General features: G+C 40.8%; 1 protein-coding gene across 6 annotated transcripts in view; it reads left to right on the forward strand.

The window, feature by feature from the left end:
* Positions 1–14,981, forward strand: part of LOC140196202 (transmembrane protein 145-like) — a 57,445-nt gene that overhangs the window by 25,679 nt on the left and 16,785 nt on the right. For 4 of the 6 annotated variants that reach the window (XM_072254993.1, XM_072254997.1, XM_072254994.1 and 1 more), the window contains 7 exons: positions 5,272–5,373; positions 6,739–6,823; positions 7,135–7,206; positions 7,315–7,383; positions 8,112–8,192; positions 9,997–10,075; positions 14,744–14,837. In XM_072254993.1, the coding sequence (XP_072111094.1) occupies positions 5,272–5,373; positions 6,739–6,823; positions 7,135–7,206; positions 7,315–7,383; positions 8,112–8,192; positions 9,997–10,075; positions 14,744–14,837 (582 nt within the window). The remainder of the gene's footprint in view (positions 1–5,271; positions 5,374–6,738; positions 6,824–7,134; positions 7,207–7,314; positions 7,384–8,111; positions 8,193–9,996; positions 10,076–14,743; positions 14,838–14,981) is intronic. The other 2 variants (XM_072254995.1, XM_072254998.1) reach the window with 1 other exon arrangement.

The raw sequence follows: 14,981 nt of genomic DNA on the forward strand, positions 1-14,981 counted from the left end.
ATCCACATCCACTGGTTCTCCCCTATCCACTCCACTAGTTACATCCTCAAAAAATTCTATGAGATTCGTCAGACCTGATTTTCCTTTCACAAATCCATGCTGTCTTTGTCCGATGATTTCACCGCTTTCCAAATGTGCTGTTATCACATCTTTGATAACTGACTCTAGCATTTTCCCCACCACCGATGTTAGGCTAACCGGTCTATAATTCCCCGGTTTCTCTCCCTCCTTTTTTAAAATGTGGGGTTACATTAGCCACCCTCCAATTCTCAGGAACTAGTTCAGAATCTAAAGAGTTTTGAAAAATTATCACTAATGCATCCACTATTTCTTGGGCTACTTCCTTAAGCACGCTGGGATGCAGACCATCTGGCCCTGGGGGTTTATTTGCCTTTAATCCCTTCAATTTACCTAACACCACTTCCCTACTAACATTTATTTCCCTCAGTTCCTCCATCTCACTGGGCCCTCTGTCCCTTACTATTTCCGGAAGACTATTTATGTCCTCCTTAGTGAAGACAGAACCAAAGTAGTTATTCAATCGGTCTGCCATGTCCTTGTTCCCCATAATCAATTTACCTGTTTCTGTCTGTAGGGGACCTACATTTGTCTTAGCCAATCTTTTTCTTTTCACATATCTATAAAAGCTTTTACAGTCAGTTTTTATGTTCCCTGCCAGTTTTCTCTCAAATCTTTTTTCCCCTTCCTAATTAAGCCCTTTGTCCTCCTCTGCTGGACTCTGAATTTCTCCCAGTCCTCAGGTGAGCCACTTTTTCTGGCTGATCTGTATGCTTCTTCTTTGGAATTGATACTATCCCTAATTTCCCTTATCAGCCACAGGTGCACTACCTTCCTTGATTTATTCTTTTGCCAAACTGGGATGAATAATTGTTGTAGTTCATCCATGCGATCTTTAAATACTTGCCTTTGCATATCCACCGTCAACCCTTTCAGTGTCATTTGCCAGTCTATCTTAGCTAATTCACGTCTCATACCTTCAAAGTTACCCTTAAGTTCAGAACCTTTGTTTCTGAATTAACTATGTCACTCTCCATCTTAATGAAGAATTCCACCATATTATGGTCACTCTTACCCAAGGGGCCTCTCTCGATAAGATTGCTAATTAACCCTTCCTCATTGCTCAATACCCAGTCCAGAATAGCCTGCTCAATAGTTGGTTCCTCAATATGTTGGTTCAAAAAACCATCCCGCATACATTCCAAGAAATCCTCTTCCTCAGCACCCTTACCAATTTGGTTCACCCAATCTATATGTAGATTGAAGTCACCCATTATAACTGCTGTTCCTTTATTGCAGGCATTTCTAATTTCCTGTTTAATACCATCCCAACCTCACTACTACTGTTTGGTGGCCTGTACACAACTCCCACCAGCGTTTTCTGCCCCTTAGTGTTATGCAGTTCTACCCATATTGATTCCACATCCTCCAGGCTAATGTCCTTCCTTTCTATTGCGTTAATCTCCTCTCTAACCAGCAATGCTACCCCACCTTCTTTTCTTTCATGGCTATCCCTCCTGAATATTGAATATCCCTGAATGTTGAGCTCCCATCCTTGGTCACCCTGGAGCCATGTCTCTGTGATCCCAACTATATCATATTCATTAATAACAATCTGCACTTTTAATTCATCCACCTTGTTACGAATGTTCCTTGCATTGACACACAAAGCCTTCAGGCTCGCTTTTACGACACTCTTAGCCCTTGTACAATTATGTTGAAAAGTGGCCCTTTTTGATTTTTGTCCTTTTCACCTTACTACTTTTTGCTTCTACCCTCATTTTACACCCCTCTGTCTCTCTGCACTGGTTCCCATCCCCCTGTTGTGAACTAACCTCCCCTCTCCTCGTCTCTTTAATTTGATTCCCACCTCCCCAACCATTCTAGTTTAAAGTCACCTCAGTAGCCCTTGCAAATCTCCCTGCCAGGATTTTGGTCCCCCTAGGATTCAAGTGTAACCCGTCCTTTTTGTACAGGTCACACCCGTGCCAAAAGTGGTCCCAATGATCCAAAAACTTGAGTCCCTGCCCCCTGCTCCAATCCCTCAGCCACGCATTTATCCTCCACCTCATTGCATTCCTACTGTCACTGTCGCGTGGCACAGGCAGTAATCCCGAGATTACTACCTTTGTGGTCCTTTTTCTCAACTCCCTTCCTAACTGCCTGTATTCTCCTTTCAGGACCTCTTCCCTTTTCCTAGCTATGTCATTGGTACCTATATGTACCACGACCTCTGGCTTCTCACCCTCCCACTTCAGGATATCTTGGACACGATCAGAAATATCCCGGACCCTGGCACCAGGGAGGCAAACTACCATCCGGGTCTCTGGACTGCGTCCACAGAATCACCTATCTGACCCCCTTACTATCGAGTCCCCTATTACAACTGCCCTCCTCTTCCTTTCCCTACCCTTCTGAGCTACAGGGCCGGACTCTGTACCGGAGGCACGGCCACTGTCGTTTCTCCCAGGTAAGCTGTTTCCCCCAACAGTACTCAAACAGGAGTGCCTATTGTACAGGGGCACTTCTGCAGCCAGTCAGAAGTATTCCCTCACAGACAAGTTTCAGTCAGATTAAAGAGCACCTTGCAGTATCCTTCCAGCAGCACTTGATGTCTGTCTCAGTGTGTATCCTTGGGAACAGTTCAAGTTCATAGGCATCTGACTGTACAACCAAACGATACAACGTTCCTCCAGACCATGGTGCATCCACACAACATATTCTCTCACACAGCCCATAAACCAAAATTTTATGTTATAAATAAGTTAATAAAATGTAATTCAAAATGCAGCACCGGTAAGCAGTAAACTATACAGTTAACAGCTGGCTGTCCTGGTGACGAGACCTCAGTGGGAGCAGGCTATTCATTAGACTCACAGCCTGAGGGAAGGAGTTGTTACCCAGTCTGGCAGTCTTACTTCTGATGCTTCTGTACCTCCTTCCTGATGATGTTGTGTCAAGGAGATTGTAAGAAGGGTGGTAAGCTTCCTCAACACTGCTTTGGGTCCTTCGTCTGCAGCACTGCCAGTAAGTGTCACACATATAGGGGTGGGAGACCTCTTGGATCAGAGAGTCCTCTGTTATGGAGCTACTGGGGATGGACCGGGACATTGATCCTTGTATCCATCTTCACATCCTCTGCGAAGAGGTGGGTGACAGCCTCTTCCTCATCACTTCCTGAGGACAGCATGTGTTGGGGATATTATGCCATCTGTACAGGAAGGATCTGTCTGGGAGGACCCTTTCACTGTCAGCCAAGCAGGATCTTGGGGCATGTGGGTGAGATCTGTCAATGAGGTGTTCTGCCAGATGCTATGGACATTCTGTCATGGAATCACACCACCATACTCATAGTCCCTGTCCCACAGTGTCTGTAGTTTGTTCCAGGCTGACCACTGACTGATGGATTTGTGGTCAAAGGCGTTTACTTGGAGTTACTCTTCCACGAAGGACAGGTAGTGCAGGATGTTAGTGGTAATGGGGCCAGGCTGACCTCCTGCTAAAGCAGGGACAGGTAGAGCTTCAGCACACAGTGACACTTGGTGCCCATGTACTTTGGGTTCACACGCTGGCTGACGGAGCCAAACACAAACACAATTATCAGGATGAAAGCAATGTGGGAACACTTTTGTCCTTATTCTCTGGACTTGTGCATGCAATCCTTTGGAATCCATCTCATACCCCCAGCTAAACTGGAAGACCTCATGGTTAATTACCAAGAAGAAAGAGCAAGGAACAGGCCACACCTGAAAACTAGGTTCTTGCCAATTATTGAGAGAGAACACTATTTTCATATACCCAATTTTTGTTTGACTTTTCCAATATATTGCCAATTCTTGTCACAGACTTCAGTCCTTCTGAAGCAGATCCCCAACACCTTCAAGCAGTAAATTGGGCTAGTTACCTCTCTCTTCCTGCAATTGACTCTAATGCCTGGTGACACATCAAATAGCTGTCAGAAGCTGATCAATCTGCAAACTGTCTGTGGATCCAAGCGGAAGACGAGGGCTTTGTCCAGGTACAGGGGGGTTTTGACTACCGCACCTCCACTGCCTGGCAGCATCACCCCTCACATGCTCTTGTCCTTCCTAATGGATTCAGCAAAGGGTTCCATGCAGCACATAAAGAAGACAGGGAGAGTAAACAATCCTGCCTGACTCCAGATTTTACGGGAATCTATTTATATCTCACTCATTAATTTGGACTACACCATGGATTTCTCTGTAGAGCATTTGGGTCTACAATAATTTCTGATTCTAACCCGAAACTTGATTTTGGAGAGCATGTACACTATGTATGTGTATGATATGTCCAGGTCCAAGTTGACCTGACCAGGCATCCACCCCTCTGTCCTGAAAGCCTCTCAGAGATTTTCCTGAAACGTAGAAAACTACAGGTGCTGGGAATCTGGGAAAAAAAAACAAACACACATACATGCGCGCGGTCAGGCAGCGTAATTGGAGGAGAATGAACAGTTGATGTTTCAGGAAGAGTAGGTACTGATTGCCTGTGGCTGTAATTAACGTGATGTGAAAGATGCTTACTGATGATCAGAAAGGTAACTCACCATAGACATCTAGTAATCCCTGTGGCATTAACTTCTCTTTCCTGATCTTAGTTGTTATCCAGGACTAATTCAGAGGTCTTCTAGACAAGACACTCAATTCTGGCATAACCTTTTCAGTTGATAAACCATGAAAGAAAAAGAAAGGATTTAATTATTTTAAATACTTTGGAGAAATAAAGATTGCAACATGCTTACAGAATCAGGGAAGAGAATAAAGAATTGTAAGCCTTGCTAAAGTTTTAAAATCCATTCTATTTTAAAACATTTACCTGCAATCACAGTCCACACAGCAAGTTAGGTGACCAGGAACTATATTATACCATTGAAAAATTCACAGTTCTTTCAAAATGTTTCTATATATTTTACCATGAAAATGGTTAATAAATATCTAAACCTCATAAAGCCATTGAGCTCTTCTCTCTTGATTACATTAGAGAAGTGTACAAAATGGCACATCCTGTGGGTTCATTGACAACACATTCTGAGTTACTTACTATGCTTAGCTATGCATACATATAGTCCATAACTTTCTGACTGTGCAGCAATGGTAAATACTGACAACTTTCCCATCAATCTAATCGGAAAATCCATCCTTATAAACATGCCCTAATGAATTGATTCAAAAAAAGTATGTAAAAACTCTCAGTAATATCATTGATAGCTTCTTTTATATTTTTCTCATGCAGGTGATAGATATGAATGGAATGAATTACACAGATTGTCAAAAAACACTCAACTTCCATTCAGCAAGGGAGAGATGGTGGTTCCTTGCAATCAGTAATTGTAGGGTATGAAGTTCATTTTCTACACTGATTACCAGATGCAAATCAAGCTATTGTTAGACTGTAAGGAAAGCTGTAATTTACATAATCCATTTAAAATCCTGTAGTTCTGAATGTGGTATTCATTCATGATTTTTTTTAATGAAGTTTTTAAGAAGTCCTCTTCAAGAGGAAAATGTGCAGGAATAGTAGAACCAGTTGCATTGTTCTGATCATTGAAGTCCGGCATTTTGAGGGAGGCAATACATAAAAGTGAGCACTTCCCCCTCCATAGGAGAGAGTTGATATGCGGGGGTTCCCAACCCGGGGTCCACTGAACCCTTGCTGCTCCATGGCAGCAAAAAGGTTAGGAACCCCTGGCTGGTTGAAATGCCTTGGGCGTTAGGCACATTCCAGCAGATGTAACTGGAGTAAGCTGATTACTTTGCTCTTTGGCTGGGATAAATGCTCGGAAGATACCAGCTTCTCTTCCTGGGGCAGTCAGAAATGTGGTGGAAAATCAGAGGACCTCATCAAATTATTTTTAATATGATAAAACTGGTTATTTTTTCATTGTTCTCCTTTTAGCCTTGTATTTATAAGTGAAAAGGAATGGATATGTTGCTGTCAGTAAGGTTGAAATGAAGATCATTAAAATAAAGATAAATATATCTGACAGGTGTTAGTGGATTTGATATTGTGAAAAAACAAGAAGAACATGGCCGTAGTGCTAAAAATATGAGTTAAATGAAGAAAGATTTTTGGTGCTATGATCAAAACAAAGAATATGGTTAACTTTGTTCCCTGAGATACTTATGTGATTCAAACTCAGAGGAAATACTGAATTTTAAGAGCCCAGAAACAGGAACTGGGGTGGACAAGTTAGCACTCAAACTCACACCAGCTTTCACTAGGATCATGTCAGATTCTCGCTCTTTACATTTCTGATGAAACATCTTTGACCTGAAACATTAACTGTTTCTCTTTCCACAAATGCTTCCTGATGTGCTGATTTTTTTCCCAGCATTTCTTATTGTTGTGTAAAATTGCATTTGCTTTCATAGTAACCATGGATTTAAGATAATTAATAGTTTGTGAAGCAGCTTAAAGTGTTATAAAGCATGTTAAGTAAGTTCACTTTCTTTGCTTCTGTAGTTGGAATGCATGTCTGTGTGGCTAAATTTGTAAAATCCACATCCTGTTCTTGACTATACGCAAGGCTAAATATGTGCATTGCTTATGTCAATTGCAAGTAATGTAAGTTGATGTGTTGAAAGGAGACTACAATGCTTATAAAAAAAAAATTCCGATATGAGTAAGATTGTGCTTGGATGGAACTACTGCTTGGCATTTTTTTTATGTTAGCCATTGTATTCTTTGCTTTTTAATTAGGGTGGAGAAATAAAATTGGAATACGAAATTAAAATGTTGAATGGGAAAAGTTTATGGAGAAGACATTTTTCTGCCAATCAGATAGGTAAAAATGTTCAGTATTGTTTTTAGTTGTTTTATGGATGTGGTCAAACTAAACATGATCTTTATCCTGGTGAATGCAACAGGCCAGGCAGCATCTCTAGGAAGAGTTACAGTCGACGTTTCGGGCCGAGACCCTTCGTCAGGACCGACTTTGTCCTGATGAAGGGTCTCGGCCTGAAATATAGACTGTACCTCTTCCTAGAGATGCTGCCTGGCCTGCTGTGTTCACCAGCAACTCTGATGTGTGTTGCTTGAATTTCCAGCATCTGCAGAATTCCTTGTGTTTATGATCTTTATCCTTCCATTTTGCAGGTATTCTTGAAGTACACATACTTTCAGTGTTGTTATTCGTAATTGTACTTGGAGTTTGTATATATTTTGCTTGTAAGTAATCTGCTGTTACAAACTAATGTATTTGCTGTAGCGTTATAATGAGAACATTATATGCAGTAGCTTTATAATGAGAATAAGCCTTTCAAAACTTTTTTGTAGATTATTTGAAGAGAAGACATTTACTGCATTCAAGCTATCAGATGCTAATGGCCTCTATAGCAATAGAAGGTGAGACTTCTGTAAATCAGTGAAGGTAATGTATGATAATTGTGTTCAGCATAATTAACAAAATTTATATTTACTATATGTTTACGCTCATCAATTAAGTTACTTTATAATACAAAGAGCCCAGAATTTTTGTCTTATGTCTTGCCTAATTGAGCTTGTCCCATTTACCTGCATTTGACCCACATCTCTATAACTTTTCTACCCATGACCCTGTCCAAATATCTTTCAAATGTTGTAATTGTACCCGCCTCTACTAGCTTGTTCCATTTACGCACCACCCTCAGTGTGGAAAAAGTTACTTCTCCTATTTGTCTTCACTCAGGCATCAAAACCCAGCTGCAGCCCTTGTCAACAACATGTAGCTTTGTATTGTTCTGCTCTAATATTGAAATGGTTGCATGTCTAATTGCTCTAAAATAGGGTAAGGGTATTGTCGATGGCCAAAAGAAATTAACTCCAGAGGTCTCTGTTTGTAACTGTAGCTATTCACAACAGGGTTCTATTGCATAATGCAGGTTCTAAAAACATGCTGCTTTTGAAAGCAGTGCTCTCATTGTGCAGGCTCAAGTGATGACACTTGTACTAAATAGAGGCAACTGAGTGCATAAGTCACTTTGAAAATACATATGTCTATAACAACACTTGTTGTAAACTGATAAAGCCAGTTATGGATAGAATGGTGAATGTTTCAACATGCAAGATATGTACAATTTGTTATCTCTTTCTAGCTCTAGGCCATTTCTTCCTATGCATTCAATTTGGCATTTATGCACGAAATGGTGTAGATTGTGAACCTGTCAAAATAATCGGTAAGTAAGTCGTATTAATGCATGATATGAACATTTCATTTTCATTATGCAGCTCTGTCCAAGAGCTGTGACTTATTTACTGTCCATTATACTGCTGGTGTTCAGGGCAGCAATGAAAGTCCTCCATCTCCGGCAGTGTTCAGGGCTTCCTTCATCGTGCCGGTAGCTTCCTCACAGTTTTCATTGCTGTCAGTCACACCACTCCCAGGTGGGGGTCAGGAATACTGTCACACTCCAATGTAGAAGGATTCTCCGTTGCTGTTTCCCTAACGGTTTTGTTTTACCAGTCAGGGTTGTTAGCCCTGAGCTGAACCCCGAACCTGGAGGACTCTTAGTCTGGCCTCTACTCTTTGACCTGTTTGGCATGGGTGACCCTACCAAGAGCCAAAGCACAAGGCCCTGACTCTGGCCAACATTGCTGTCCGGGTTGAGGCACACAATCCTTCAAATCACAAGGTTGTAGTCCTCTTGGAGGTGTCAGAGCTATGAATCTACCAGCTGTGCGCCACCATCTGGTACTGAAATTACAAGTCCCTACAAAGGATTGCAAGTACTGCTGAGGGGATCAGTGGGGTCTCCCATTTGAGATATTTATCAGGAACACTGATATGCAGGGCCCTTATCATCATCAGTGATATCTCCCATCCACCTCTTTGACTCCCACCATCAGGCAGAAGGTACCATAGCATTTGGAAAAAAAACTGTTTGGATGAAAAACAGCTTCTTCCCCAAAGCCATAAGACTACTGAATTCTCTGCCATCACCTAGGTCTCATCATGTATGAAGCAACAGTAATGTTATACTGTTTACTTTTTAACTTGTATTGTACATGCAGACATAATGTTGGTGTGGTCTTTCATTGATTCTATTTGGTTATTATTCTATTAAGGATTTATTGTGTATGCCTGCAAGAAAATGAATCTCAGGGTTGTATATCGTGACATATATGTACTTTGATAATAAATTTACTTTGAACTTTAAAACTTATTACTTGTTAATTTATTGTGATAATATTACTATGTGTTATAAGTACTGTGTTGTGCACCTTTGTTTGGAGGAACACTGAAGCAACACACATCAAAGTTGCTGGTGAACGCAGCAGGCCAGGCAGCATCTCTAGGAAGAGGTACAGTCGACGTTTCAGGCCGAGACCCTTCGTCAGGACTAACTGAAGGAAGAGTTAGTAAGAGATTTGAAAGGGGGAGGGGGAGATCCAAAATGATAGGAGAAGACAGGAGGGGGAGGGATGGAGCCGAGAGCTGGACAGGTGATTAGCAAAAGGGGATATGAGAGGATCATGGGACAGGAGGTCTGGGGAGAAAGACAAGGTGGGGGGGAACCCAGAGGATGGGCAAGGGGTATATTCAGAGGGACAGAGGGAGAAAAAGGAGAGTGAGAGAAAGAATGTGTGTATAAAAATAAATAACGGATGGGGTATGAGGGGGAGGTGGGGCATAAGCAGAACATTGTCTTGTTTGAGGTAATATATGTGTACGGTTCAATGGCAATAAATTTGAACTGGAACTTGAGCATTACATTACAATTGTAACAATACAAGTGGTCTAAAAATTGAATTATGCAGTATCAGTATAGAAATGTAAATTGATTTACATGTCCATGGTCCAACATTTGGAAGGCATATTTAATATCAATTTATTTGAAAGTATTGATACATGTAGTTAAAACACCATAAAGGACACAAATACATGTCTCAACTATTCTTTTGCTCATATTGTTAAATCATTTCTTTGTGCGTGGTCTGATATTGTCAGTTTTTCCTTTTACCGTTCTTTTATTTCCTCAGGACGCTTGTTGCTGGTGATTAGCTATTTACTGCTTGTTCCAATGCTGCTTCTCATGAGCCATGGGTTTACAATTACAAGGTGAAAATCATTCAAATACAAGTTAGTCAAAATGATACAGATTCGCGTCAACATTTAAAGATACTAATAATATTGAACTGGCATTCCATATCCAATGAATGTCTGTCATAAAAAGGGAAAACACCAGAAAACTCAGCAGGTCAGGCAGCATAAAAGGACGGAGAACTGAGATAAAATTTTCAGTCAATGACTTTCATTAGAACTGGGAAGAGTTATAAATAAAACCTGTTTTAATTTGCAGAAAATGTGGGAGCAAAGGGAAGGTCTGTGATAGGGCAGGGCCAGAAATAAACAGGAGATGGAAGTGGTAGTGATGCTGCTGCTGGGCTGAAGGAGAATGGTAATGGTAAGGAGCTGGTGTATGCTGGCGGAACCCCACCCAAAGGTCAGACACCACTGTAAGAAGTTATTGGTGCAGACAAATGGTTCCAGGGAGGAAGTACCAATACTCTGAGTTAGCCAGTTAGTAACGGGCTTTGAGGAAAGTTCAATTTTTGTGGCTGGTGTCTTTCAGTCAGACCATGAATCAGAATCAGGTTTATTATCACTGGCATGTGTTGTGAAATTTGTTAACTTAGCAGCAGCAGTTCAATGCAATGCATAATATAGGAGAATAAATAAATAAGTAAAACAATTACAGTATATGTATATTGAATAGATTAAAAATCGTGCAAAAACAGAAATAATATATATTAAGAAGTGAGGTAGTGTTCACAGATTAAATGCCCATTTAGAAATTGGGTGGCAGAGGGGAAGAAGCTGTTCCTGAATCGCTGAGTGTGTGCCTTCGGGCTTCTGTTTCTCCTACCTGATGGTAACAGTGAGAAAAGGGCATGCCCTGGGTGCTGGAGTCTTTAATAATAGATGCTGCCTTTAAAGATGTCCTTAGTACTTTGTAGGGTAGTACCCAAGATGGAGCTGACTAAATTTATGACCCTCTGCAGATTCTTTTGGTCCTGTGCTGTAGTTCCCCCCCCCCCCACCATACCAGTCAGTGATGCAGCCTGTCAGAAGGTTCTCCACCATACATCTATAGAAGTTTTTAAGTGTTTTTGTTGACATATCAAATCTCTTCAAATTCCTATTGAAGTATAATTGCCTTCTTTATAGCTGCATCGAATTGTTGGGACCAGGTTAGGTCCTCAGAGATCTTGACACCCAAGAACTTGGATCTGCTCACCCCCTTTACTTCAGATCCCTTTATGAGGGTTGGTATGTGTTCCTTCATCTTACCCTTCCTGAAGTCCACAATCAGCTCTTTCATCTTACTGACGTTGAGTGCAAGTTTGTTGCTGTGACACCACTCCACTAGTTGGCATATCTCGCTCCTGTACGGCCTTCTCATCTCCACCTGAGATTCTACCAACAATGGTTGTATCATCTGCAAATTTATAGATGGCATTTGAGCTATGCCTAGCCACACAGTCATGGGTATAGAGAGAGTAGAGCAGTGGGCTAAGCATACGCTCCATAAAGTGAAGCATTCGACTATTCAGCATGAGCTCCGTTGTTTATGTGCACATTCTAGACTGGTTTAACTATAATCGGCCCTTTTTCTATTAACTGTTTGTTATAGTTGAAATGTTTGTAAATATACTTCCACTTTAAGTTTATGCCGGTGTAAGTTCCATTATTTAGTGGAGATGATAACTTCGAATGGGGCTGTATTTACACAGCATTCACCATAACTTTTGCTCCCTTGATGGAACATTCCAGCTTTGCTGTTTGGTTGAACCCGAATCATGCCAACCCGAGACGTGTGTTGCTTATTGGAGATGGTCTCACTATGCAATGCTGAGTGTCATGGCTGTTTGTCGGAGATAGCTAAGGAGCCTAGTTTATTATGAGCCACGGTGAGAGTGTAACATTCTTTTGCATTACAGTGGAAGAAATTCAAACTAATATAAAAGGTGAGGGAAAAGAAACCTGAATGCTGGAGATATGAGATACTGGACTAATAGGGCTGACCATCTGAAATTGTTGAATTCATTGCTGAGTCCTGAAGACTAGAATCTACAAAGGTTCAAAGGTTTATTTATTATCAAAGTATACAACACTGAAATTCTTCTTCTCCAGATAACCAAAAAGGAAGAAGGGAATAGCAGCATGATCATCAACCCCCAATAGCAACGTGATCATTTTTCCTGCGCAAAAAATGAACAAAAATGGAACAGGCACATTGAACCCCCCCCCCCAAACTTTCTCCCTCACAAAAAATGAGAAAGATCAGGCATAAAAACACAGGATCTAAAAAAACTGTAAGGCTGGAAAAAGAATCTATAGTTCAAGTCCATCTCCAAACTGCAGAAAACCTGGGTAACATTTCTCCAGCCATAGCAGCAGTCCTTTCCCTCTGCGGCAGCAGAGCAATCCCACCAGCGATCAAAAGGTAGTCTCCCCTCTTCATAGCAGAGCAATCCCACCAGCAATCAAAAGGCAGTCTCCCCTCTCCGTAGCAGAGCGCTCCCATTAGTAATCAGTAGGCAGTCTCCCCTCTCTGTAGCAGAGCGCTCCCATTAGCGATCAAAAGGCAAGCAGCCGGCACTCACTTTCTGCATTCACCTCTATGTTTCAATCTCCCTTATTGCTTTGATCGGTGAAATGGAGTTGGACGTCAGCTCACGCCCCGCAGCCATTCCGCAGCCTTCTTGCCATGAGGTTCGCGCACACTGCCTCTGCCTCCCGGAATCCTCCAGGAGACTGCCGAGTGTTGAAAAACCCAAACGATCTTCAAACTGCAAATCATAGGTTCCAGAATCACATTCAAGATGAAAACTAAACATAAAAGACATACAATTAGTGAAATATATGATTTTGTGATCTATCCAGAAGATGTCGACTGAAGGAGTAGTGTACGCAGGCGCCATCTTGACCGGAAGTCAAAGGCGATGTCAGATGTTGAATTGATGAAATCGATGTTGAATTGCTTACACTGAGTTTAGGTGTAGATGTAGGTGCTGAAGTATCGAGGTCTGTGTGAGGTGGCTTTATTGTGAAGGGCAACTGGAAGCTCAAAAATTCAGATGGATTACAGCATGCAGTCTCCTTACATAAATGGGTAACATACAAAATGCTGGAGAAGCCCAGCAGGTCAAGTAGCATCTATAGAAGGGGAAAAACAGTCAATGTTTTAGGCTGAGACCCTTCAGTAGGGCTGGTGGATGGTCTCGGCCCAAAACATCGAAAGTTTAATTCCCTCCATAGCACTTCGTGTGTCTTGTTCAAGTTTTACAGTATCTGCATAATCTCTTGTGTTTCTCCTTTCATAAATGGATAGTGTTACATTACAGATCTCCTGTTTCACTTTGCATTAGAGCAGGTTTAAATGTTCGGATTATAAGAATTGTAGCAGTGGTAAGAAACAAAATGTTTCAATATTGGTAGTCCTTTAAAATTAAAAAAATATTGCTGTAATTATTGTCCATTTAGCTGGATGACTGACATGTTAAAAAATTTGAGCTATTGGCTACAGAGTAACTGCGGCAATTTCTATTATTGGATTATCGAGCTACACATTATTATCCAGTGATTGAGCTCACAATTGGTTTTCTGCTTTAGATCATATATCTGAACTATTGCCCAAAAGAATGTTACAAAAATGGTCTGAAAATATCAATCATATGCCTTGATTGTTCCACAGGTCTCTTTGATTATTAGTGTGCAAGAGTCATTACCAACTTAGGCTACAGGATTCTGCCTCGAGAATCCAATTTCATTCTATGCTGGCACTTGACTTAGCTTTCCTGAGAAATTTGGAAATTAGGCACTTAGAATGTTGTCAAGCAACAAAGTGCTAGCGTGACGAATTAGATGCTTTCCAAATTACTTGTGGACATGGTGCAAAAGGAAATCTATAGAAGTATTTCAAAATAACCCTTTAAAAACTATTATCCTGTATCGGAGTACTTCTCAGTATTTTTATTTGATAGTTTGCAATCTTTCTATAAAGGGGTATTTTTGGTAATAGTTGTGTGCAGTGATTTCTAGACAAGGCTCCCTGACCTTCCTATAACTCTAATCATGGAAAACGTGCCATCCTTTGCACTATTATTTTATTTCACTTTCTCAAGTTACTTTTTACTTAATGCAATAAATAAGCCTATATTATGAGATTGGTGAATTATGGATAATGGGTTTTCCTGGAGTATGAGAAGCTGAGGGGGCAAAGTCTATAAAATCACGTGAGACATGGATAAAGTGAGAGGAGAAAGCTATTGACACGGACTAGTACAAAAAAATGAATGAGCTGCCAGAGGAAGTGGTAGAAACAGATGCAATTACAACATTTAAAAGACATTAAAACAGGTACATGGATAGAAGAGGTTTAGTGCTTTATGGGCCAAAATGCGAGCTCAGGTAGGCACTTTGGTCAGCATGGACAAGTTGGGCTTGAAGAGTCTCTTTCTGTGCTGTGTTTCTCTATGACTCTAAATGGATAAAATAAGTGTATTTCAAACAATTGTTGATGTTACTTCAATTTGAATTACAATCACTCTGTACTAGCTTATTTATACAGCTCATGTGCTACTGGACTCATAAAGGAATTGACACTATAAATGAGAGTTCCACAAACAACAACAAAAATTACTGTGTTACTAAGAGCCTTATTAAAACAAATACTTGAATTTTATTAAATAGAATGACCACATAATGTTTTTTCTGGACTAGGTGCAAGATTCATCAGTCTAGTGCTGTCACTGTCTGTCTGTTGATGGTCACCTTTGCAATTATGTACACCTGGTTTTTTCTTGGTGAAAGACATGTAAGTACAGAATGAGATTTATGTAATTTTTCTATGCCTCTACAGATTAAGAGTGCTTATAATCATTTATATAAGCATACGAATTAGGAGTGTGGGTGGACCACTGTTAGCCTCCATTTAATAAAGATTATGGCTGATCTGGAT

The sequence above is a fragment of the Mobula birostris genome, chromosome 4, assembly GCF_030028105.1.
Source record: "Mobula birostris isolate sMobBir1 chromosome 4, sMobBir1.hap1, whole genome shotgun sequence".
NCBI classification, from domain to species: Eukaryota; Metazoa; Chordata; class Chondrichthyes; order Myliobatiformes; family Myliobatidae; genus Mobula; species Mobula birostris.